This window comes from Pimephales promelas, chromosome 21, assembly GCF_988280905.1.
Source record: "Pimephales promelas chromosome 21, fPimPro1.hap1.1, whole genome shotgun sequence".
Taxonomy (NCBI): Eukaryota; Metazoa; Chordata; class Actinopteri; order Cypriniformes; family Leuciscidae; genus Pimephales; species Pimephales promelas.
In genome coordinates, this window is record NC_142789.1 from 10,314,669 (window position 1) to 10,341,925 (window position 27,257).

The following is a 27,257-nucleotide window of genomic DNA, read 5'->3' on the forward strand; positions in this document are numbered from 1 at the left end:
GCCATTCATTTTAAGCTACAGGTGCCCGCTCTGTCGATTCTGAAGTCCTCCAGGCAGATTTATTTGAACCTGGCAATGCATGATGGCTGAAATATGATTGGACACAAGCTCTAACATAAAAACACACTACTGGAAGCAGCGCAACCAAGAGAAAAGCTATGAAATTAAGAGAATGAACTATTGGGAATAATTTAATACTCATTCATGGAAAAAAATATATTAAAGTGCAGTGATTCTGATACTGTTTAGGCCAGCAGAGAAGGCCTTGCGGGCCCTGACGGCCCACCACTGACTGAACCCCATTACAAATGTACTAGCAAACCTTATCTAGCATTAGGCCTACACATCGCTAGAATAATTACTTGAATTATATTACAGAACTTACATTATCATTACATTATCTTACTAGCTATTTATAACCTATAGAAAGGCCTGGTACAACGTTATAAATTTGCATTACATGTATTCATATACATTTTTTATTGTCCTCAATAGAGGAAATTTGTTTCCACAGTCTGTACCAGGAGCAGCATTCAACACTCAAACATACACATATACACATTGTACACATAAATTAGGATTTCTGTGAATTCAATGCTCTTATGGCTGCAATTACTACGATCTGAGGAAAAAAGGGTGAAACATGAGTTAAGCGGGTGGCTCTGATTTTTTTAAGGTGGTGGGAAGGCATCCTGGCCAAATCCGCCCATTGGCCTCTGTCCATCATGGCCTCCTAATCATCCCAAAATATACTTTGGCTTTATCCGGCAGTTTGGCTGCTGTCGCATCATCCAGGTGGATGCTTCACATTGGTGGTGGTTGAGGAGATTCCCCCCTTACATATGTAAAGCACTATATAAATGTAACAAGTTATAATTATTAATTATATAACCTTAAAAGTATAAGAGATTACATCAAATGGTGACCCACCAATCACAGGCTTCTCAAAAACATTCAAATGAAACCCTCCCTAAACACCATCTATAGCACTGTCTACAGCCCCTGCAGTCAGCTCACAACCAAACCATAAGTCTCTGCCTTGATCATGAGTGTTTTGCCCTAGTAAAGCCGTTCTGACAAGTAACTCAGACTTTTGGCAATTTGACTGTATTATGTGCAGTCAGTCAGCTACACAGAATTTGTTGTAAACAAATCTGACCAACCTCAACACAAAGTACATGCTAAAACATTTACTGGATTCCAGTCTCTTCACTGCCACTGTGAACATCCCATTACATTTTCATTCATCTAAAAATATCTGAAAGAAAATCCTTTAATAAATCAAAAAAGTAATAGTCATTGTAGTATTTGTAAATATTGAATGAACAAAACATACACTATGATATTTACTTTAAGGGATACTCCACCCACAAATTAAAATTCTGTCATCATTTACTCACCCTCAAACCTGTATGAGTTCTTCTGCTGAACACAAAGGAAGATATTCTGAAGAACGATTGGAACCAAACAGTTGTTTGGCACCATTGACTTCTAGTAGAAAAAAAAATACAATGGAAGTCAATGGTACCAAAGTTCCAATCGTTCTTCAAAATATCTTCCTTTGTCTTCAGCAGAAGAAAGAAACTCATACAGGTTTGCAACAACCTGACAAAAGAATCATCCAATTTTGGTGTCGTTGGCATCAAAAATGTTGCAAACCCTTGCTCTACAGACTATATTTTTTACAGTAGATTACAGAAAACTGTTTGTTGTGATGTTTAAGAAGCTTAAGAAGAGCAGTTCACAATCACCTTTACCATTTGATAAAGACAAGCCCCGCAAGTACAACATAGCCCAGGGTAAGAAACAGCACCTTCAGTAGCCTGTCGTGTTTATCCGCCAGCTCTTGTGAGAGGATCTCAAAGAACGTAATGAAGAGGAATGTGCCGGCTGCCAGGCCCTGGAGCACTACCGATATAATACTTTCTGCTAAGTGCTGGACTGTCTCAATACCCATGCCAATCCCAATGCCCAGAGGAATCATTAGGCTTACTGTTATGCCCAGTTTACAGGCATCTCGTAAGGGGACTCCTGCCTTGGCTACACTAACCCCCAGTGCCACAGATGCTAGCGTCTCGTGGATGGCCACACCAATGAAGAGGCTTCCAAGCTTAGCCCCATCTTCCTGAAGACCCAAAGCAAGACCCTCAAAAGTAGAGTGAGCGGACAGTGCTAGCACCAGGCTAGCTAATCTCAACGGTCCAGCACGTTTCAGCTCAGAAGGGTTGAAGTGTCCATGGTGATGGGAATGGTGCTGCTGGGTTCTGGCCGCAACCCTAGTGGGAGCAATGAATGGAGCATCATACTCTGAGTCGCTCCCCACTTCTGAGCCACCAGCATTAAATGTCTCCAGGTCGATAAACGAGGGCTTCTCCTTGCGGAAAGTAAGCACAGTCTGTTCCACAAATACTGTGAGGAGAAATCCAAGCATCATCATGGTCTCTGCCAATGGGTACTGACTGGTGGACTTTACCTCTTTCTCTTTCAAAATGTCCTCAACCTAAAAGAAAAAAAAAAAAGCAAAGTATCATTCACAAACAGTAATTTGATTCCTTATATCCCCAGTGATGATAATTCTGTTTTTATAATTAACTTTGGTAACATAACAGATAAATACAATCCATCAGGGTCTTGAAGAGATAGTTTACCCCAAAACATACAATTCTGTCATCATTTACTCATGCTCATGTTATTTCAAACCTATTATTTAATTTCTTCTGAGAGGAAAATTGAAAAGAACCACCGCTCATCCGTCAAAATAAGTCTTAAAGGGAGGTGCTGCTGCATAGACTAATCATGAAAAATTGTAAAAAAAAAAAAAAAAAAAAAAAGCAGACGCACACTCAACTGTGCAAAATCAATTTAAGGCAGAAGGTCGCAAGACTGAAAGCTTGCTTATAAATTGATTTTGCACAGTTTTTGAGTGTGCGTCTGCTTTTTTAAAATTTATTTATTTTTTTTTTTTTACATTTTTTCTGAAAGGAAAATGAAAAGAAAATTGTTAAAACTTATCTACTCATTTACAATTAATGGGGACGGAATGGGGGGGAGGGGGTTATTATATGACAATAATAACATTATTGTCATATAAACTGTTTTTATGGCACTTTTGCATCCTTTCAAACATGAAAACGAGTGACCAGTGCATTCTTGAAATTGCTTCCTTTGTATTCAATTGGAAGAAAACTAAAATCACGCTCGAAAACATACCTTTTCTCTGACTGCTGGTAGAAGGGCATTGAAGCAGGTGGCCAGAAAAACACCTCCTCCAAAAGAGTTGCTTAAAGCAACTGCTCTTCTGTACCTCGTGACTTTATCATAGTCCATCTGCATCACCCTCACAGGAATAAGGATGCCCCCCAACATGAGGGCGAACACCCCAAGCAGGCAGAGGATTTTAGCTACAGCTAACTCCATGCTATGGAGGTGGACTGCGATCCCACTACAGCAAGTGTACCTAAGATAAACACCGAAGAACCCAAATCCACTCTTCTTTCTAAGCACCCTGAGGTCAGGTTATGGACAGCATCCCTAAAAGAAATTTTACAAACGTCAAGTCCATAGTTTCACAAATCTCTTAATAAATGGGATTTAAGCTAACGTATTTCAAAACACTATTAATACGACAACAGTTATCAAACGTTATAGTTGATTAATTTACACCTGACAATCATTGCCATTGTAAGGTGACTGACGATGTCAGTGTAGCACACATTAGCATGCTAACTCGGATGAGCTACTAGCTATCGAAGTAGAAAAACAAGCCCTTTGTGTAATGCATGCATTTACATGTTAACGACAAAGTACCACGTTACATTAAAATGTGACAGCCTTTTGTTTTACGAATTTATATCAATAAACTGGGGCCGTTTAAAGCAGTTTAATTTCTAATGCTTAGTGCAAGTTAAACACTGCACGCACATTTATTCTGTATTACTAGATACTAGATTTATTTATTCTGTATTACGCCTTCATCGAACAGTGAAAAGCAAGCAAACAATACTTCACGTATGAATCAAACGAAACGTTTTACCAGTTTTTGTTCCGATACTTCCTGCTGCTGAACGCTAAGACGCCTGTTCAGAGGCTGCGTCTCAAAACCTTTTGAACTACATAGTAGTGCCTAGCTCGTACGCGTTGCAAGGCGAAACGCCCCCTTTTTAACTACGAAATTTTGCTACCGCTAAGGTGCAAAAGACTGCTTGAACATCATAAACGTTTTTACAAAAGTTACAAACAGCTGTCTATATGCGCAGCTCGCTAAATACGCCATTACACACAATCCAACTTCTTCAAAATGGACAAAAATATTTTTTTTTAATTCAAACCAGACCAGAACAAATTAGGCATGTTTATTTTGAGCAATGGTAATTTTGACAAGTCTCATTGGTTGCAAAAATGACAAGCAGTTATGAAACAAAGCTTCTCAGCTGCAAAAACAAGTCTTATTTTAAATCTGGCATTTAATTGTCCATGTTGAAATTGCACATTCCTTGCCAACCCCTTTCAGTTCAGACAGACTTGTCATAGGACAGATGAATCACTGAAGTGTTACACAGCAAAACTGCATAATGTCCATGTAGCAGCAATTCATTACAATCACACAAAGGATCATTATTTGGGATTATAGTATTAACCCAGTGTGATATTTCATTTGATCAGACATTTCTTTGAGTCCAGTGCCCAAATACGATGATCACATTGTGCACTGATGACCGCTTCCAACAGGTAGGGCAATGTGGGGCAGTGGGAACACATGCAGTATTTATAGATGAATAAACTTGGTCTTGTCCCTGGAGGTGTAGGAACAAGGTATATCTTAAAATAAAAGTAGCCCATCTTCCACAGGTCCACCAAGTCAAGAGTTGAATTCTGCACAAAATAAAAAGGACAAGTGATGTTAAGTTCTGAACAGATACTGATATACAGATACTGTGTATAATAAGCTGTTTGAATTTTGTGACGTGTGGTACCATGGAGTGTGTCAGGGTTCATCATTTCCAGCACTACTGGGAGGTCGACTGCGCATTTGACTCCTCAGCTGCTCGATAAGCTCAGGGTTCTGCTGCTGCATTTGCTGTGCAAATTGCTGACCACTACAATGTGACAGAAAATCACTATGTCAGCACCACTGTATATAACAGTGAACTTTTAGTTAGTTAGGAAGTATGACGGTAAACTATTAAATGGAGCTGCACAATTCTGGATAAATTGAGGATTACAATTTTATTATTTTTTAAATCTTTTTATTTTAAAAGGTGCTCAATTCTGAATAGGCAATGAAACACAATAACATGTAATTTACTAGAGGTTGACAACATGCTAGTCCGTTTAAAAAATATATATTAATTTGTTTATATTTAATTTTGTTTATATTATATAATTAAAGTTTATTAAATCTTAAATAATTTCTTAAAAAATCTTAAATAATCTTAAATAATCCATTTTAATGAACTGTTCAATAACTTTTAAAGTTTTTGAAATAATTGTGAAATATAAATTTATAAAGACTTCACTTATTCCAGTACTGGATGAATCAGTGTTTTTGAACAAATCTCCTTGAATGAATGATTCAATGACAAACACATTTTTAACAGTCACTTGTCATCACCTACTGGTGTAAAGATGTAATGAAACAATCTTTATTTGAAGCCTCAAGTTTCTTTCAAACATCAGTGTTTATATGTGAACTTTAAACTTTTCCCAGTATTAATCCCAGCATTTCTGTGATCATTTGATTTATTTTAACACAGAAACAATTATATCGTATGATTGAAAAGACTGTTTGTGAAGCTGTCTCATACCTATACATTGACAACTACTCTGAGTGAACGGCAGCGCCAACAAACTTACGCCTGTATGAGGCTGGAGAGGTCACCACCACCACCACCACCTCCAGTTGTTGCTGTGGTTGCTGTTGCAGCTGCTGCTGCTGCTGCTGCTCCTGGCGAGGTGGCACCACCCATTGGACTGTAAGCCCCAGACATCATACCTGACATCCTACACAGGCAAGAAACAGCTGATAAATTGCTGCTAATGACAAATTATTGTCAATGTAAGGTTGGTACAACTGTCCAGACATTATGAATAAAAAGGCCATTCTTAAAAAGAAAAGCTTGTTAAATTGCTTGACATATACACTCTTTATTAATATCTGAAAAAACTTTTCCCTCCAAATCAAAGTCAGGTGTGACCAACAAAGGTCAAGTGGTCCAATTAAAAAGCAAATAAATAAATATATATAATAGTCAAAAACTCAAAATAATGATCAAGTCACATTTATTCAAGGGGTAAAGGACTTTTGACTACCGTAAAACTTCAAATAGTAGCCCGGGCTTTTATTTTCCCAAATCGTCAAACTGCACTGGCTTGTATTTGAGACAAGCGTCTATAGGAGACAGGCCCTTATAATTTAGTGTTAAGATGTTGTTCATTGAATGTAGGCCTAGAGTCTCTAATCTTTAACCCCCTGGGGACCAAGGTGTATTTGGGGTCCTTGAGAGGTTCTGACATGCCCTGACATCTGTGTTTTTTTCAGCTGCTTATAAACATATTAAATGGATAGTTCACTTTGAAATTAATTTTTGATATGTTTTAGCTTACCTCAAGGCCATCCAAGATGTAGGTGTCTTTGTTTCCACAGTATTTTCAATTTTGACATTTTTCAGTCAAACCGTTGTTGTCTATCATTCATACACTGGAGGCTAATGCTACGTTCACACCGGACGCGAATAGCGCGTCAGGCGCGAATGATTTCAATGTTAAGTCAATGCAAAGACGCTTTACGCGCGTGAAAAACTCCTGCGGAGTTCGGAAACTTCCGCGAATGGCACGAATTGAGCGTCTGGCGCGTTACGCGCGAATGATTCAGTTAGTGCCATTTGTGCATTCACGCGTTTGACGCGAATTCGCGTCTGCCGCCCGAGTTGAAAAATCTGAACTTTGGCGTGAATTCGCGACGCGTTAACCAATCAGGAGCCTAGCTGCTTGCTCACGTGGTGAAGTGTCTGGATGCTTCAATAAATTATTTTGTTAATATGACTAAATGCATGGTGGGATTATGCACAACAAAGCAAATGTTTTATCACTTAAAACATTATTTCTATATACGAGACATGTTCATTTTGTATTGAATGTTATTCATTCCATAGCTAGATTATATGAAATAGTATTATGTTGTAAAGACAATCAACATATGTGCATAAATTCGTGTCTGGACGTGAGAGAGAGAAAAAAAAAAAAAAAAAAATCACAGGACAGGTTAATAACTTTTGAAGGCTGGCTCTATTTATCATCAAAACAAAAAATAAATGACAGCTAGATTAGATGGATGAGGGCGAGGGTGATCCTCGCTCCGATGCGGGACAACATGTCATCAAACTGGGCGCGGGACAGGCGGAAGTACCGCTGACAGCGGCCGTCATCCAGCGCAGCTCATGGAGCGAGCAAATGGAGAAACTCGCCAAACGGTTCGGCTCTGAAGGGTCCGGTGGACACAAATATACGGCGACGATGATCCCCACGCCGCTGTTCTGCTCTCCAGAGTTAATACAGAGCGGTAACTCTCTTGATGAATGCTCGGTCGACATAAAAACAATGGCCGCCAACGGATTTCGATTCTGACGCGCGTAAATTTCGCTTCAAACTTTTGTTTTTACGCGCGCCAGTTTCACTCTTGACACGCGAATTAACACAAAGTGGTCAAGCGTCAAACTAGAAGCGTCAGGCGCGAATTTGACGCGCGATTCGCGTCCGGTGTGAACGTAGCATAAGGGGGTCCACCAAAAAGCATGCACAGAGAAGTCAAAATTAAACATGATTTAATGACTCGTAAATGTAAGTACGCATTGATGGCCCAAGATACAAAACGAGCGTTTTTTTTGTGAGAAAACGAACAGTATTTATATCGTTTTTACCTCGTGTATTCACAGTGACGTCCAAGTGATCTGAATCAATTGTGCAATGTCCAACTGAACCGAACTGAATCAGTTCAATGTTACGCCGGAAGTGATCGCTTGCGTGTGACGTCACTCAATATTTACACGGAGATTTCGGAAGTTTTACCTTTTACTAAACATATTTAGATATACCGAAATCGTCTTCCATTGCGGTTTCCCATATATCCAAATATATTTAGTGAAAGGTAAAACTTCTGAAATCTCTGTATAAACAAAGAGTGACGTAGGCACGCAAGCAATCACTTCCGGCGCATGCGCAGACTGAAGCGCCCGTGCCGTCAGATCATTTTGTCATGGCTATGATTACAAGAGGTAAAAACGATATAAATACTGTTCGTTTTCTCACACAAACCGCTCGTTTCGTGTCTTAGGCCATCAATGTGTACTTACATTTACGAGTCATTAAATCATGTTTCATTTTGACTTTTCTGTGCATGCTTTTTGGTGGACCCCCTTAACCTCCAGTGAATGACTGATAGACAACAACGGTTTGACTGAAAAATGTCGAAATTGAAAATATTGTGGAAACAAAGACACCTATATCTTGGATGCCCTTGAGGTAAGCTAAAACATATAAAAAATTAATTTCAAAGTGAACTATCCCTTTAATGGCACAGGTGAAATTACACTATATTTAGCAGAAACAGGGCAACCATGATGTATGGGCAACATATTTGTACATGTTTGTATTTTTGAGAGAATATTGTTTATGCGTGGTTATTTCAGAAACTTTCATTTTTAAGTTTTACAATAAGGCCACAAAACACATACTAAATATGCATCCACAAGACTTTTGACTTATGGATGTTGTTGCCTAGGGTTTTTTTCTTCACAATGATCTGAAAATCCTCCTCCTAATCGTTCACATAAAACTGTGAATTGGGTTATATTGTGAAAAACATTATTTTGTTTGCCAAGGCAATATGCGAATGGGCGTGAACAGGCCAGCCCCATCATGAATAATTAGGTAGAAACGCAAAGACAAAGACGCATAATAATGAGCCTTTCATTCAGGTGAGTCAGACAAGAAAAAATTTAAAGGACAACACACACACATACAAACACACACACACACACACACACACACATATATATATATATATATATATATATATATATACACACACACACACACACACACACACACACACACATATATACATATATATATATATATATATATATATATATATGTGTATATGAGAAGTTCAGATGCAAAAGCCTCTAAATGCTATTTTAAATTCTTCTAGAATGATCATTTTAATCAAGCTTGTATATTTAAGTTCAGTAATTCACTTAAACGACAATTAATAGGTGTTCTTCGTTGCAATTTAACTGAAATTATTGAACTTATATATACAAGCTTGATAAAAATGATCATTCTAAAAATGATCATTCCAGAAGAAAATTTCAAATGGCACTTGGAGGATTTTGCATCTGAACTCTTCATATATATATATACTGTATACACATGTATGTATAAAATCAAAGTATAAATGAAAGTCAAAACCCATTTTTAGTCATACCTGGAAACAAATCCTGGTCAAATAGGTGCCATGTAGAATTGGTTCAAAATTAGAGTTTAAAACATCTTGAAAAGAAAATAATATGAGCAGAAATTCTAACTCTAACAGTCTAACTAAATGAACGTTCATTCATTCGTACAGCTCTTTTTTCGGACGCGTTTCAGAAAGATTTTTGCAGAGAAAGAGTGAGCTGAAAGCACACCCTGTTTAAATTGATCTATTTTACAAAAACACAAGGTTTTGTTATTAAGAGTGTACACAAAAAAGAAGACCCTCTATAGTTTATAATCATGTATTGATTTTATTTATATGACCATTAATGACGGAGTATTTTAAGTCTATGGTGAAGGTATGTTAAAAAAACGATCAAAACGCGGGGACGCGTTATTGGTCCCCAGGGGGTTAAAAATCTCCAAAAGCTCCTCGTCAAACTGCGGTCTTCTGACCACATACAATTGTCAATCGATTTTGATTAATATGCGCGAGGGAGAGAGAGCAAGACAACGCGCATGTTGTTTGACGACGTGAGAGTGTGTCTCTGATCGGTGCGCCCTATAAAGCTCAGCAGCTATTCTAAATCACTCACCGATCAAAAAAGGCTTCGATGGGAAAAAAAAAATGCTTTGGGGGCCGCCCAAAAGGCAGACGATCTGACAGGTTTTAGAAGATTTAATACAAACGGAAACTAAAAAAAAAAACAGACCCGCCCTCTATTTGAGACTGGCTTTTATCTACCCAAACCTGCAGCCACACCAGGCATGTAAAAAAAGACAGGCGTCTATTTGGGACTCGGCTATTATTTGAAGTTTTACGGTAATAAAAAAAGGGTTGCTTGTGTGTGCTGGTACTTGTACCATTCTTTTAAAATAGTTGAAGTAGATAGTAAGTTGAATGCGCAGTACATGCCCTAAATAAATGTAACGATGTTAAATATTGAATTTATCTTAAACCATAACGCACACAGCGTAGAGGAGATGGCAGTCTACTTTGAATATTAATTAAGGAATTTGGGCATAAAAATTACATACAGTAAAATAATTGACAATGAAAAATTATATAATAGTGATTAAAATATTTAATTCAAATAAATGTTTGATCTGATCTTATTCATCAGTCCTCACACATTTCAGCATCGCAGACTCTAGTTTAGACGAGAAATTATTTTTTACATATTTGTTAAAACTGCCATTATGTTCTGACAGTAGAATATGAGACATAACCTGTGAAAAAAAAAAACACAAAAAAAAACAAGCTCCTCTGGCTCCACCCAGTGGTCGAGTGGTCCAGTTGCAGAAATACAGCGCTCCCTGTCAGAAACAACCAATCAGAGCCAGGAGGAATGTCTTAGTGTCAATCACGCTCGTGTACGCGCTAATCACACCCCTGGGTGCTTCTCAATATCCCTCTTCGTCTCCTCGCTCCTCCCTCCTATGACCCGGAAACCGATCGAGCTCAGCCATCTTGAAGGACATCTCAATTCTCTAATTGCACCGTGAGGAGTCGAGGATCGAGGAGTGAGGAGGCTTCCTGAGGAGTCATAAGCGAGGATACACAGGTGCATCCTACACGGAACTGTTATATTTACTAAACGTGACGCACGTGTCAATTCTCCTCCCCGTTCACATCGGTCACAATAATTTTAATTTATACTTTACCTTTGCAGTTTATATAAACCACACATCTCAGATATTTCAACAGTATAGCCTATCTTTATTATTATTTATTATGAATTTATTAAATAACCAAACTTCAACAACATAAGGGCCGATCCTTTTAGCGCTGCTGATGACACTGTGGAGTGACACTCGAGTAATCAAGTATTCCAATGTATATAAAAAAGCTTTTATTCGATTCCTCTGTCCTCCTTTCCTTTCCTCGCTTCCTTCCCTCGCGTCCTACAGGGGGTGGAGCTGAGACGCAAGGAAAGGAAGCAAGGAAAGGAAACGAGGATGCACAAATAAGAAATGAGAAGCACCCATTATCTTGCACAGCGCATACCGTTCAAACTCAAGATTGCTTGTGTGCCGCAGCTGTGCTAATGGTGGAGCAAAAAACCTAAACCTAAACAAATCAAAGACAGGTAAAAAGAAAAAGACTGATGACAAAACAAGCGAAGAAGAAAAAATTAAACAGAGCCCTTTGACTCGGTAAAAAACTATAGCTGCGTAACATGTAGATAAAATGTCACGCATTGTGCAAAGGAACAATTGAAAACTGCTAATTCACTGGCTTGTCATGTTGCTGAAATAATGTTGTGGCGAGCAGGACGAGGCCGAGGGACGTGAGAGCACATAAAGGAGTAGTGATGACAGTAAAGATCGAGAGAGGTACAGCCCTGATTTTACATTGTGATTTTATGTTCTGTTTTGTGTGCCAGCAGTCATCCGTGAGGGGCTGCTGGCTTATACTTTCATTTTGTATTTGTTTTTTTTATTACTAAACTTGTTCAACCATACCCTTGTTCGACCATCCCCGCCTCCCTCCCATTAACAACTAAACCTCGTTACAAATGTACTAGCAAACCTTATCTAGTATTAGGCCTACATATCGCTAGAATAATTTTGCATACGGTTACGTTAGTTACCGTTATATTATCTTAGTAACTAGTGTTTTCAAAAAACTCGGTACTTCGGTACCAAGTCGGTACTAAAAAAAAAAAAAAAAAAAAAAGTTACGGTACCAGCTTTTCTAGGTACCGAATACCAGGTTAATCCAGTTCTAGACGCGCTGTCTGAAAGGTGCACAGTCGCGTCCTCTTCATAACGCTGATATGGCTCTCTCTCTGAATCCACTTGTTGACACGAAAGGAGGAAAGAGCCACATATGGAAATATTTTGGATTAGGCTAATGTCACGTTGCCATAAGAGGCCGATTACATGCAAATTCGCAATTTCAAATATAGGCGTGAGGCAAGCGCGCTCATAATAAAAATTCGTTGCATAGCAACGACAGACGCCGCGTGAGAGCAAGCGCTTTGAAAAGAATAAGCACGCGCAAAAATATAATAAAAAATTAATGTGAACGGCCTCTAAAGTGCTTTCGGGGTAGTTTTACGAGTACATGAGCACAGTAGTATCCAACCAACACCAGAGTACTGGTAGTATCGATGCATCCCTATTTATGTCATTTAATGTCAGTGCCAGTTCTAGGCGTATTCTTGCCTTTATAACTCAGCAAATAAAACATGTTTTATCTCCTGTATAGTTTGGTAACGCTACAATAAGATAGCTACCATTCATCAACATTACTTAGTTCACATCAACACATTGAGTAAACAATATATTTTTACAACATTAATTAATGTTTGTAAATGTTATTTAATACAAACACTTGATTGTTCATGTTTGTTCACTTCATTCATTGTGCATTAAATAAATGTTAACGGATTAAAACTTTACAAACAACTTTAAAAATGTGTTAGTGTATACTATTGTTTATTTTTAGGTAATTTTATCTAATCTTTTTCTAAAGTGTTAATAATACAAATGTACAGTTAACCGTGATAAACACTGAAATATATGTAAATTTAAACTAAGCTTTGGTACCGAAATTGGTACCGAGAACTGTGAATTTTTACTGCTATTGGTACCGAATACTAAAATTTTGGTACCGTGACAACACTTTTAGTAACTATTTATAACTTATAGAAGGAGTGCAACCTTATAAAGTTACGTTAGTTACCGTTGTATTATCTTAGTAACTATTTATAACTTATAGAAGGAGTGCAACCTTATAAAGTTACATTACATGTATTGCAAAATACGTAATGATTTGAGGACCAAGTTTGTAGTCAAAGTATGGGCAGGCCTTAGCCAATAGCCGCTTTTCGACCAAGTAGTTACAGGAACTTAGTTATAGGAACTGTCCACTTCTAAACAGTTCTAAGAACTACTCTCCCCCAAACTCGGTTTTGCTGCTTACGCTCGCACTGGCCAAGTGGCCATAGGAACTGGTGAGAGGGGTAAGGGAGTGACGCAAGCACGGCGACGGTCTTTATAGCGTCTTTGCAACTCTTCGGTGGTGTACATGGCCAGCAGAGCCTGCACCTCAGCATCAGTCCACTTTTCAGAGTTCAGCATTCCGTCCATCCTCGTTGTAATGTTTCGCTAAAACACACAGCGTATGGCAGACAGCGCGCTACAAATTCCGTGTTGACAGTGGGCGTGACTTATAAGTTGAACCAATCAACGTAGACCTAGGGAAAAGGAACTAAAAAAGTCCTAGCTCTAGACTAGGTACTGAAAGAGTTATAGGAACTACGCATCAAATTCTATATCAGTTAAAATGCTTCAATTTGTGCACATATTATATTATTATAATATGAAAACAAACTGAAGCATTTAAGTAGATCTAATAGTCAAGTCAAGTCAAGTCACATTTATTTATATAGCGCTTTTCACAATACAGATTGTATCAAAGCAGCTTCACAGTGATAACATGAAAGTAGTACAACACAGATCAATAATATTGCTAAACACTAAATAACCCCAACTGAGCAAGCCAAAAGCAAGCCAAAAGCAAGGCGACAGTGGCAAGGAACCAAAACTCCATCAGATTGGATGGAGAAAAAACCTTGGGAGAACCCAGGCTCAGTCGGGGGCCAGTTCTCCTCTGGCTTACATTTATATTGTAAGCCAGAGGAGAACTGCTATAATAGCTAAATATTTTCAAGAAAAGTGAAATGCGAACTCTTTAATAGTAATATAACCATACCTAAAACTCCACCACACACAAAAACATATTAAACTAATGATGTATTTTGACTTCACGTGGGTGGGTGTGTAATTTTTACTGTTCTGTGTTCATCAACCATTATTTCCACCACTTTAATCAAACCACTCTTCTTTAAACATTATGTTGTGATTTTATTTCACATGTCTTTTTGTTTATCGTTGCCTCTCGTATTGAGCTATTTTGTCGGCACACAGGACTCACTGCCAATCACACGTTCTCACATCATTCTCTTTCTATAAAAGCTGTAAACTACATTCACCAGTTTTCACTCTACAGCGGTTAACCAGAACACGGAAATTATTTCTCACTTAAACTACAATCAAATGGATTTCCACACATTTCATGTTGGTCCTCTGCGTGGCATTTTCCTATTTTCTGCGCGGCAGTGGCTTCAGAAGTGCAAGCGCTCAGAGGGAACTTTAACACACACACGCTCGGTTCAATCCCCCTTCTCCATGGTCAAACCGTTCGAGATATCAAAAACCCCCTTGCAAACTTTCATCCTCTAGAGAAGTACTTTAAATTATTCCATTGCATGTTTTTTTTACAAACAACCCTAAATAGCCGACTTCCTGTTGGGCTGGGGTAAAAAGTAAGAGTGTGAAGTATATATGAACCGATGAGATCTATATGTGTACCGAGTTTCATATTATTACATGCAAGTGTGTTTGATTTATGGACCAAATTTTCAGATCAAGTTTACATACCAAGTTAATTTAATTAATAAACTAAATATATAAAACTATTGTCAATGCACTACAATTAAACTGGCTATATGCATTTACTTATAAAAAATAAAAATAAAAACTTATTTAAAAAAAAAAAAACCAGGTTTAAGAAATGCATTTTTTTTTTATGCAGGCCAGACACACAGCAGTGAAATGGTTAAGCCCCCTCCCCCTACACACACACGCACACAGGCAAAGACACAGAGACACACAAGCTGTGTCCCAATGTGAAGGCTGCATCCTCCGAAGGCCGTATTTGAAGGACACTTGGCCGTATTTGAAGGCCGACTGAGTCACATCCGCGCTATGAAGACTGTCCCAATTCAAAGTCTGCACCCTCTGAAGGGCGCGTTTGAAGGCCGATTGAGTCACCGCAGCGTGATGAAGGCTGTCCCAATTCAGTTATGCATCCTCCGAAGGCCGTATTCGAAGGCTGGTTGCGTCATCACATAAATGCATCCTACCCGATCCTACGCGGCCTATCCTACCCCATAAGTCATTGCGCTGGTGACGACAGCATTTTTTTTTATAGGGCGGCTGAGAGTTCGGTGGTGGATGGCAAATTCACATTTAAACGTAAAAGTATTGTTTTCATTAATCAAATAGCCAGAACAGTGTTAACAGCCAAAAGTTTTTTCTTCTTTTTCATTAACTCATTCGTCACCATTGTGTGGCTTTATTTGTCTTGTGGAAACGTGAAAACGAAGATACATTTCTGTACATTATTATTCATAATTTATTATTTAACGCAACTTTAAATGTTAAATGAAATAAAATTCATGGCTCTGGACGTTGTTTATTTTTGTATTGGCATCTGATTGTTTGCAAGGTTGATACATTTAAACTATAGGATTGCCTGCTTTAGTGTATTTTAATGTAAACCAATGCGTAGTGTTGCTGTCCTGCGAGGGGGGAAAAGTAGGTTACTTCACATTTACGTGAATAGCCTATGAAGTTCATTCCCCCACTGGTTATTTTGAAAATTAAAGTAGGCCAACAAAATGTTGGTCTATTGTAACAATATTAAATTGTTGTTAACTACAGCTGCGTCCCCCCCATATGAAAGTGCGCGTCTTAAGCGCTCGGACCGGTCCACGGAGAATTGTTCTTGTCGCAACTGTGACCGACAGCTGCCGATGACGAGAGGAGTAACGTTACCTTGCACTGTACTTTTTATATTCAACTGGTTTTAAATATTTAAATATGGTTGACAAGCTGATATACCTATTCACCATGGTCCATTTCGGTACGCAATAAAAAGCACTAGCCTATGAAATCACATCAAGGTAGCCTGTGAATTAGGCTACATTGTGCAAACCACAGTAATACCTAATACCAGCCTACGGTATCCACCAGATGAAGAAGGGTTGGCTCTCAGTCTCCACAGTAAATAAAATATTTATTTTATTTTATTGCATTTATGAGAAAAAAACAATGGACTTCAGCGCTCCGAAAGCGGCACTAAAAGATAGGCCTACTTAAAGACTTTCACACAGGCATCAAACAGAAAGCGTTTAATAAATAAGAGGTAAATAGGCTAGGCTACCTATAGCTATAACGAAACTCAGCACAAAAGGTAGGCCTACTCACCTCATATGTCTACTTTTAAACAGAACAATTCAAAACGAAAGAAATAAGACTCTCTGCTTATGTACTTTGTAATTTATTATACAATTCTGGCTATAATATATATATTGCCCCAATATACAATTCTGGCTATAATAGTATATACTGTATGTGTGTGTGTGTGTGTGTGTTTGTATGCATGTATGTATGTATGTATATATATATATATATATATATGTATATATATATATATATATATATATATATATATTAGGGATGCGCGGTATACCGGTATTACAAAAATACCGGTATATAATAAATTTCAAACGGTACAATATCATAATTTTGTTAAATTCGGTATTTAATGCGCTGCTGTTCCGAAGTTCTCCACTAGGCGGCAGTGCGCTACCGAAACTGACGCGGGTCACGCGAAACCGGCAAACGAAGGAACACGACGGATCAAACGAAGCTCATTCGAATTTCTACACGCCCGAAATTAATAAATAGAGAGAAGTATCAGTGAAATAAAGCATTACTTTGCCTGCTAAAGTAATGAGAATAGTAAAGTAACAGACCTCAATGAATGCACCACTCTGCAAACGTTGCTTTCAATAAAGTGTTTCCATGGGAGGCAACACATCAAATCTGCCGAAGCGCTCGTCAGTTGCTCATCCTGACTAGTTCAAAGAGTTCAGAGATCGACTGGTGAGTTCATCATTCAACTGATTTAATTTAGTCAAACATATTCATTTAATTTTAATTAATAAAGAATAAAAGTAATAGCAAAAACTAATGGCATTATTGCCGCTGTTGCGACCCAGAGAGAGAGAGAGAGAGAGAGAGAGATGGTAGTAATATAAATATTAATAATATTAGCCTACAATTAAGCTACATTTGTCAAAATTCATTAAGAAACCTGGCCTAACAATATAGCATTGATTAATCTAGATCAATCAGTAATAAAATGACCTAAAAATGTAATACATGTTTAGCATAACATTGCAATGCATTATGCATAATCTATACCCAAACACAAACAGTAAGCAAACCAAGATGAATAAACGCTATAAATGTTGATAATTCTCTGTTGATGCATGACAGCTAATGGTTTACATGCCATTTCATTATTCTATTATTATATGTTAATCTATTATTATTATAGATATTAACCTATTTTAATTGTATAATTTCAGGGTTTTTTTTCTTTTCCAAAATCAAAATTTTACCTACTGTATGTTCCTTGACTGAATTTATTTATTTTGAAAATTTTGATCTGTTTTTGTTTTTTGATACTTTCTTTACACATATGGTAGTTGAGAGTTTCAAGCAGTGTTTAATATAGTTGTTTCAATTCACTTAATTTTAGACTCTTTTTTTTTCCCCGACTGTGGTATCGATTTAGTATCGATACCGAGGTATTAGGTTCTGGTATCGTACCGAAGTCAAAATTGTGGTATCGAGCCATCCCTAATATATATATATATATATATATTAGGGGTGGCACGGTACATGAAAAAACACCCGAACCGTTCGGTTCGCTTGTCTCGGTTCGGAGCGTGTGTGCGTCTCACGGTTCGACGCATGCGCAATGTAACCTCGTGCCCGTATGTGACGTGTGTTTTCTTTTCGCGCGACATAAGCTTGTTCGACTTGGACCGGCGCTGCACAGAGCGACCGGTGAATAACATCACACTAGAGCGGGAACGACGGCTCCGTCACTCACTTTTGCGGTATTTGATGTCATTGCCGATCGCTCTGTGCAGCGCCGGTTCAAGTTAGTAAACAAGCCAGTAAAAGTGGAGTATGGAGCGATGCAGGTCACGGCACGCGGAGAAATGGCAAGTGGGAGAGATGAGGGAGTTGGAGGACGCGCCAGCGTCAATTTTTGGGAATAGAAGCATTGTTGATACTGTTTTTTGTGTTGAGGTTGAACTTTTCACTTTATGTTTATGGCCTTTGCTATTTCTATAGCCTAATTATAGGCAATGAGGTTTCATGTATATTGACTTATTCATAAAAGACAGTGTAGTTCCTCTTTTTTTTCTTTTAAAAGATAGAATTTTTGTAAGAGCTACAAAAGTTGTCAGTTCATAAATGCAAGTTAATTTCTTTGTGTAAATAAGATTTGTGTGATAAAAATGCACAAGTTCTTGTAGAGATAGTGATGCACATTCTCCTTTTTTTGCCAAATAAACGAAAAGCATGTCAATTTCTTCTCTCTTGCTTTATCAAAATCTCACCTAGCTTTCCTCTGAGATAGTCCCAAAATGTGCTTAAAGTCAAAGAGTCAAATTCAGTTTGTGCATGATTGCATGAATATAATTTTTTTTTATACTGTATCCTAAAGTGTGGATAATTAAGCTATATCACATGCTGAAGTACATTTCTGGAGTGTTAAAGAAAAAAGAAAAAAATAACAAGAACCGTACAGAACCGAAAACCGTGACACTAAAACCGTGATACAAACCGAACCGTCGGTTTCGTGAACCGTGCCACCCCTAATATATATATATATTGCAAAGCCATCACTGATGCAAGCTCTTCATTTAATAAGCTCTAACATTTAATCATTTAATCATGAAAGGGCCAAAGCCTGCAACACCGCCACCCCGGTGCCTTTAGGTAACTAAAGGAACCGGGGTTGCGGTGCCACCGGCTTGGGCCAGCCATCGCTGCTCGCAGCTATATTTATTATTAGGGCCCAAGCCCTGAAAGGGCGAAGGCCCTATTTTTTTCCTTAGGATTATTTATTCTTATTATTATTTTACTACCTTTTTGGCACTTTTGGAGCCCTTAACATGCTCGAAAACTCTTGAAACTTTGCACACGGGTCAGAACCCGCGGCCATCAGGGCCGGGCTGAAGATGGTACCCGGGCGTGGCAGGGGGGCTCGTCAGCGCCCCCTGGAACGGGGTCCGAACACTTGGTCCATAACTCAAACACGCTTGTATGCAATAATATGAAACTCGGTACACATGTCGATCTCATTGTTTCATCTATACCTCACACTCTTACTTTTTACCTCAGCCCAACAGGAAGTCGGCTATTGAGGTTTGTTTGTAAAACACACGCAATGGAATGTGAAATACTCCTCCTAGAGCTCTGATCCAAATTCGACAAAACTCGGTCAGCGTGAAGTCAAGACATTGAGGATGAAAGCTTGTGTGGGGATTTTTTGAAACGTGAAACAGGAAGTGTGTTATAACTTCAGCATACATCAACTGATCTTGATGAAACTTCAGCAGTGTATTCGCTGTAAGAGGACGATCACATGGATGTGACTATTGTGAGTCAAAGTTATAGCGCCACCAACTGGCAGCAGAAAGTGTGTCACTTTCAAAATGCTTTGATATCACCCTTTTATTTTTACCCGATTGGCTTCAAACTTCATCTGCATAATGTAAACATACGGCAGATGTAGACCTGTGAATGGATTCTTGATATCTTTGAAACTGTTGCCGTGGTAACGCATCAAACTTTACCATTCTTTTAGGATGCTTTTGAGACCCTTAGCATGCTTCAAATTGCATGAAACTCAGACACATCACATTTATTAGCCAGTAGACATGTGCAAAGTTTCAGAAACGGGCGTGGTGAGGGCTCAGTAGCGCCACCTTTTGACAAAAGTGGGGTTGTTAGTTAGGGGGAGGGGGGGGTTGCTGGTGTCTGTGTTTGTGTGTGGCTGACTGTAGATTTTTCCTGCAAGTCCTTATCTTTTTGCATAACAATTTTGTATTTTTTTAAATGACAAAATATGCATATAACCCTAATCTTTTAAATGTATAGTTTGCTTTAAATAAAAGTAAGATAAATTGGTAAACTACAAATTGGTAATTGAAGCTGAATGAATTTAAAATTAATGTGCTATATTTCAATATATTTGCTTTCCTTAATATTGTAAAACACTAATCTCATTTATATATGTGTGTGTGTGTGTGTGTGTGTGTGTTTGTATGTATATATATTTGTATGTATATATATTTTGCAAAGCCCTCACTGATCCAAGCTCTTCAGCACACTTCTCTTCGACAGTCAAAGCGGGGGCTAAGTTTTTGCACGTCCTGCAGAATAACCCTCTTTATATATATATATATATATATATATATATATATATATATATATATATATATATATATATGTATATGTATGTATATATATATATATATATATATATATATATATATATATATATATGTGTATACGTCCTGCAGAATAACCCTCTTTATATATATATATATATATATATATATATATATATATATATATATATATATATATATATATATGTATATGTATGTATATATATATATATATATATATATATATATATATATATATATATATATATATGTATATGTATGTATATATATATATATATATATATATATATATATATATATATATATATATATATATATGTGTATATATATATATATATATATATATATATATATATATGTGTATATATATATATATATATATATATATATGTATATACAGTATATAACTATATATATATATAAAGACAGAGAATATTACTTGCTTTACCTGATTAGAATGCTACATTGAAAAACAAAAATTGTAATTAATTCTCACTCAACAGATAAATCCCCCTGCCGACTCCCCACACAGGATTGTCCTCAAACAGAGCACTAATCTGTTTATTTTTAAGTTACACATTCTATATTGACTAAAAACTAGGGGTGGGTAAAAAAATCGATTCTCGATGCATCGGGATGCGGACGTGGACGATCCTGAATCGATTCACAAATGTCAAAAAAATCGATTTCAAAATTATTTTTTTATATGTATTTATAATAACGTAATATTGACGGAACGCGAAAGACGGAACTCTGAAGCGCGGAAGTGCAGTGGCGGGACCGTCTGTGGCGTGCACACAACAGAGATGAGATGGCACGCGAGATCCAAACACTTTCCTTGTTAGGTTAAAAGCTGACGTGTGGAAATATTTTGGCTTCTGAAGTTGAAGGGGGAAAGGAGCTGGACAAGAGCCGCACTAGTTGTATGCTTTGTGGAATAAAACCAATGACGGAAACACGACAAATATGATAAGCCATATGACACCTTTCCAGCCAGAGGAGGAAAAACACTCGGCTGCACCAGTCGTTATATTATTTATTTACTACAAGTATGCTCCTAGTTCAAGCACACATTTATTTTCCTGGTCGTTCTTTGTAATGTTAATAAAATATATTGTGCATTAATTCTATATGGGTCATTAATTTGTACTTTTAAAGCAAATTATTTATAGTCACACACAAAAGATTCAGATAATCGATTTGTAACATTATAAATGTCTTGTACTTTAACTTTTGATCAACTTAATTTATCCTTGAGGAATAAAAGTATAGATTTCTTTTTTCTTTTGCCCAAAAAATTAAATAAAAATTCTTACCGACTCCAAACATTTGAACGGTATTGTTTAATGTTACAAAAGCTTTCTTTTTCAGATAAATGCTGTTCTTTTGAATTTCTGGGTGATTCTCTGAATTGGGTGCCCTTCAAGTCCCCCAAACTTGCTTCAAATATTTTCAATTGAAGGAAATCACAAAATACATTTTAATGCTGTCAATTAATAGAACCAGGTGCATTTGCATTATAATGCAACAAAATTGCTTTTGAAAAAAAATTTAAAGTTAATAAATGTAAAGATAATGAGTTGCCTAAGTAGTAGACAACAAGCATGTTTGCATGTCCTTACTAACCATCATTATATTTTCAATGAATATCAAACAAATAAAAAGTGCAATTAATACCAAAATGTTGCTGCTGCTAATATAATCATATGTTGATCTAGTGTATTTTCGTTTACTGTTGTGAAATGGAAAATCAATAATCGGTAATCGAGAATCGTTAATAATCGAATCGGGATTTCAATAATCGTAATCGAATCGGGAAATCAGACAGATTAACCACCCCTACTAAAAACATGTTTGATGTTTCTTTTTTAATCAGAGTATTATTTTATACAGAAAAAAAAATATTTGTAATTCAGATGAGAATGAGAATTCAGCTTCAATTACCAATTTGTAGTTTACCAATTTATCTTACTTTTATTTAAAGCAAACTATACATTTAAAAGATTAGGGTTATATGCATATTTTTTAATTTAAAACAATACAAAATTGTTATGCAAAAAGACAAGACTTGCAGGAAAAATCTAGTCAGCCACACACACATACACACACACACCCACGCACACACACATAAACACATACACCAGCACTCCCCCCCCCGCCCCTCCTCCCCACACAGACACTGATAGAGACAAGATACACATCCAAACTACAATATCTGACTTTCTTTTGGTCTGAGCTTCTTACTGTTAATTAGAAAGTTGATCGGATTGACAAGAACAATATACGTGGCAAGTTTTGTAAAACGAGCAAAGTTATAACACATTTGATGTGTCCTTTTTTAGTCATAAAATGTATTTCCTCGCCACGGCCAAACCATTCGAGATATCAAAAATCCGTCCGGAATTGAGCATCCTCAATGTCTTGACTTCATGCACACCGAGTTTGGTGGTGATTGGTAAACACATGCGTTGTAATTTGATGTATTTCTCCTAGGAGATTTAGTCAAGTTTCATATTATTACATGCAAGTGTGTTTGATTTATGGACCAAATTTTCAGATCAAGTTTATGGACCAAGTTAATTTAATTAATAAACTAATTATATAAAACTATTGTCAATGCACTACAATTAAACTGGTTATATTATGCCTTTGCTTATAAAAATTTAAATAAAAACTTATTTAAAACATACCAGGCTTAAGAAATGTATTTTTTTATGCAGGCCAGACACACAGCAGTGAAATGGTTAAGCCCCCTCCCCCTAAAAAAACACACACACAAACAGACAAGAGACAGAGACGTAGGCTCAGATTGAGCATGACCACATTAAAACAAACATATCTGACTTCAGCCCGGCTCTGATGGCCGCGGGTTCTGACCTGTGTGCAAAGTTTCAAGAGTTTGAGCACGTTAAGGGCCCCAAAAGTGCCTGAATAGTCGTAAGAAAAATAATAATAATAATAATAATAATAGAAAAGAATAATCCCAAGGAAAACAATAGGGCCTTCGCCCTTTCAGGGCTTGGGCCCTAATAAATAACCCTAACAGTTTCAAGAGGGTCCTCGCACTGTTAGTGCTCGGGCCCTAAAAATAACCCTAACAGTTTCAATAGGGTCCTCGCACTGTTAGTGCTCGGGCCCAAAAAAAAAAAAAAAATAACCCTAACAGTTTCAATAGGGTCCTCGCACTGTTAGTGCTCAGGCCCTAAAAATAATCCTAACAGTTTCAATAGGGTCCTCGCACTGTTAGTGCTCGGGCCCTAAATAATCCCAACAGTTTTAATAGGGCCTCACACAGTTAGTGCTCGGGCCCTAATAACCCTAACAGTTTCAATAGGGTCCTTGCACTCTTAGTGCTCGGGCCCTAAAAAAAGAAGAAAAAATAATAATCCCAACAGTTTCAATAGGGCCTCGCACAGTTAGTGCTCGGGCCCTAAATAACCCTAACAGTTTCAATAGGGTCCTCGCACTGTTAGTGCTCGGGCCCTAATAATAGAAAAAAATAATCCTAACGAAAACAATAGGGCCTTCGCCCTTTCAGGGCTTGGGCCCTAATAAGAACCCTTAGGAAACCAATAGGGCCTTTGCCCTTTCAAGGCTTGGGCCCTAATAATCCCAAGGAACACAATAGGGCCTTTTCCCTTTCAGGGCTTGGGCCCTAATGACAGGCGATATAATTGGAATCACTTTTAGAATGTTTCTTCCAGATAAAATCACTGACAGCCAAATCAGAATCCACCTGAATTTTAAAGAGTTCTAGCATTTCTAGTTCTAGCAGCAGATGACATGGCTGCAGTGTGTAATTACACTTAGATGTATAATAAATGATGTGCTTTAAGTTGTCTACTCACAATTGTTGCACTTGTGGGTTGTTCATTAAATTAGATGCCTAAAGAGAGAGAGAGACAGTGAGTTAGTGATGAGCATAAGTAAGCATTAATGATGAGAGCATTTTAGATTTATTTCTACTCACCATGTTCATGAAGCCAGGGTTACTCAGCAAACCAGCCAGGTCGACTCCACCCAAACCCCCTGCCTATCAAAGATAAACACATGACCGTAAGATTCTCTATATCACACAAAGTGACAAAAACTGCCTGTAATCTGGGGGGGGGGGGGGTGTTGGGGGGTTCTGTGGACTCACTGGGCTGGACTGCGTTTCCTTCATCTTCTGTTCTGCTATTTGCAGGTTGACTTTGTAGGTGTCATTGTCAGGGTCCAGCTCCAGTGCTTTCTTGTAGTAGCACACAGCCTCTGAGTATTTGTTCAAACTTGCAAGAGCAAGCCTTGTTTTTAGGCAAAACATAAAAGAAAAATAAAGGCCATATCAACATCCCTTAATATGGGAGTAATTTAAATCAGGGTATCTTTAGTTGTTTTTTTTTTTTAAATTATTTTATTTAAAGCTTTTTAGGACCTTTCTTAAACAGGGTACCCCCAGGATCCACCAACTTAAATTCAAGGCTTTTTAAGACCTTTTTAATACCATTTCAGATGAAATTCAATGCCAACTTCGTACCCATTCCGACAGAAGTATGAGGGAAAAATGTCAAATCTATACGTTTCAAACCCTAGAAAATAATTATGTACAAGGAGGCTACTTGTAATTAGGGCTGAACGATTATGGAAAATAATCTAATTGCGATTTTTTAACCAATATTGCGATTGCGATTTAATATGCGCTTATAATATGCGACACCTTTTCCATGATTCAGGGACAATATTTGTCCCCTTTAATCAATTTTTCCATTCCATTTTATTTACCTTTATAATACCTTTAAAAAATGCTTTAAAGGAGCAATGTGTGACTTTTAGCGACATCTAGTGGTTCGGTTGCGAGTTTGCACCAGGTTTGCACTAAGGGCTCAGCCCACTGCTCACCCCTCCCTTTCGAAGAAACTACGGTTGCTAAAACGGGACAAACATCTCGTCAGCTGAGACAGCAGAGAATAGCCAGAGTAAGCCAAGAGTGTGTAACATTGTCACTGTTTCTGTACCACAGTCCATTATAAACCACATCATGAATACTGTCTGTTTACAAAGCCATAGTCAGGTGAGGATCAAGGGTTTTAATATATAATTTAATAAAATAATAATCAGCTGATTGTCTCACAAACGTAACCAGCAGCACATTTCTCCACACATACTGTAGCAAACCCATAATACAGCGAGGGAGCAGCTATATATTTTTTTCTAACAGGGTAGTAATAGTTTAGCTGGCTAATATGAGCTGTTACTGTGGCTGAGCTGGGACGCGTCCGCATCGCATGAGTCCAAAGGTCGGAAGTGCGCGCGCTGTTACAATCATGTCATCTCCGCATCCCATAGATACTATTTACTACACACAATAGGCTTTTTTTCTCTGATTTTTAAAATTCTTCGCGATCGACTTTAGTGATAAAAGACTTTAGTAAAAGTCTCTATCGACGGGTTAGTGATTCCTGTAACGTACTGTTTTACGGTCAATGACATGAATACTAATCATCAGCTGTCTCACGAACGTAACAGCACATCTATCCCCAACATAACAAACCCATAACACAGCGAGGGAGAACTAAGTTACATGAAACAATCCCAAATACATATTTTACACCACTCACAAGGGAAAAGTCACTACTCACGGAGTGTAAGGCTAGCTTCCAGCTTTCCGCTACTTCTCTTTCAAGGTAGTGATGAAACGCGTTCTGTAGCGCTGTTTGTTCGCGTTCGGCTACGGTAGGAATATGACGTCACAACATGGCGACCTTCATAGAAGGGGATTCCCTCGGTTATGGAGCTATTAATGTCTCATTCTAAGGTAATAAAAACATTACGGCTAATTAAGTAAGTTCTTTATACACCACTGAAAACATAGTTATGGATGTCATATTGCATTTCTGTTAACAGATACTCAACTTTGTTACACATTGCACCTTTAAATAAAACAATGTTTATTAAATATGCAATGTTAAAAAACATTAAAATCGCCATTAGGTGGCGGTAACTTGCTATCTTTATGAGTGAGTCTGAGTCATTCATTCATTGAATCTCACGATTCGTTCAAAGCCACATATTTCGTTATAGAGCAAGCCTGACAATGCTGTTTTAGTACATGCATCACTTAATGTTACCATTAATCTTTTCTTTTTTACTATTGCATAAAATCAATGTCACATTTGAAATCGTTTGGATATAAACATTGCATTCTTGCTCGTATGAACACTGCTGGATATCAGCCTGCATTTTGATCGCAGATTTAGTCGCACAAACAGCGCAAGCGGCTCATTAAGGAACACATACCGACTGAATGACGCTTTAATTTAAGTAGAAAGTCTTAAAGATCGCTGCACTCCAGCTTGTCTGTGTTTTCAGATAATCCGCGCTTCTTCAGCAGTGTAGAGAGAGCGCGCGCATGGTTGCCAGATAACGTTACTATTGAAAAGACAGGGTAGAAAATATGTTCTTTTAACAGAAAAGCTCTTATTTGGGGTTTAAATTCTGTCATTTGTGGCCACAGCGGATTAAACAAGGCTAGGTACTATCTTGTTCTGTACCTCACTTGCCTAGTAACCATAGTAACGGGTGCGCACGCGATCCTTTTTCAGCTATAACGTGGAGTGCGAGGGGCACTCAACGCTGCATAGAAATAGAATTATCCTACATTTGTTA

General features: G+C 37.6%; 2 protein-coding genes across 3 annotated transcripts in view; both read right to left on the reverse strand.

Annotated features, from left to right (window-relative positions):
* Window positions 1-465: 465 nt before the first annotated feature.
* On the reverse strand, window positions 466-4,196 carry LOC120464155 (zinc transporter ZIP3). Its single transcript, XM_039653511.2, has 3 exons — window positions 4,034-4,196; window positions 3,211-3,531; window positions 466-2,500 (listed from the first exon to the last, which is right to left on the reverse strand). Exons 2-3 carry the CDS (start codon window positions 3,415-3,417, stop codon window positions 1,754-1,756), a joined length of 954 nt encoding a protein of 317 aa, XP_039509445.1. The 5' UTR covers window positions 3,418-3,531; window positions 4,034-4,196; the 3' UTR covers window positions 466-1,753.
* A 141-nt stretch (window positions 4,197-4,337) lies between these two features.
* Window positions 4,338-27,257, reverse strand: part of sgta (small glutamine rich tetratricopeptide repeat co-chaperone alpha) — a 37,534-nt gene continuing 14,614 nt past the window's right edge. For both annotated transcript variants that reach the window (XM_039653510.2, XM_039653509.2), the window contains exons 7-12: window positions 24,754-24,895; window positions 24,583-24,645; window positions 24,461-24,498; window positions 5,854-6,000; window positions 4,974-5,096; window positions 4,338-4,872 (exon numbers count right to left, since the gene is read on the reverse strand). In XM_039653510.2, coding sequence (XP_039509444.2) covers window positions 4,985-5,096; window positions 5,854-6,000; window positions 24,461-24,498; window positions 24,583-24,645; window positions 24,754-24,895 — 502 coding nt within the window. In that variant the 3' untranslated portion in view covers window positions 4,338-4,872; window positions 4,974-4,984. The remainder of the gene's footprint in view (window positions 4,873-4,973; window positions 5,097-5,853; window positions 6,001-24,460; window positions 24,499-24,582; window positions 24,646-24,753; window positions 24,896-27,257) is intronic.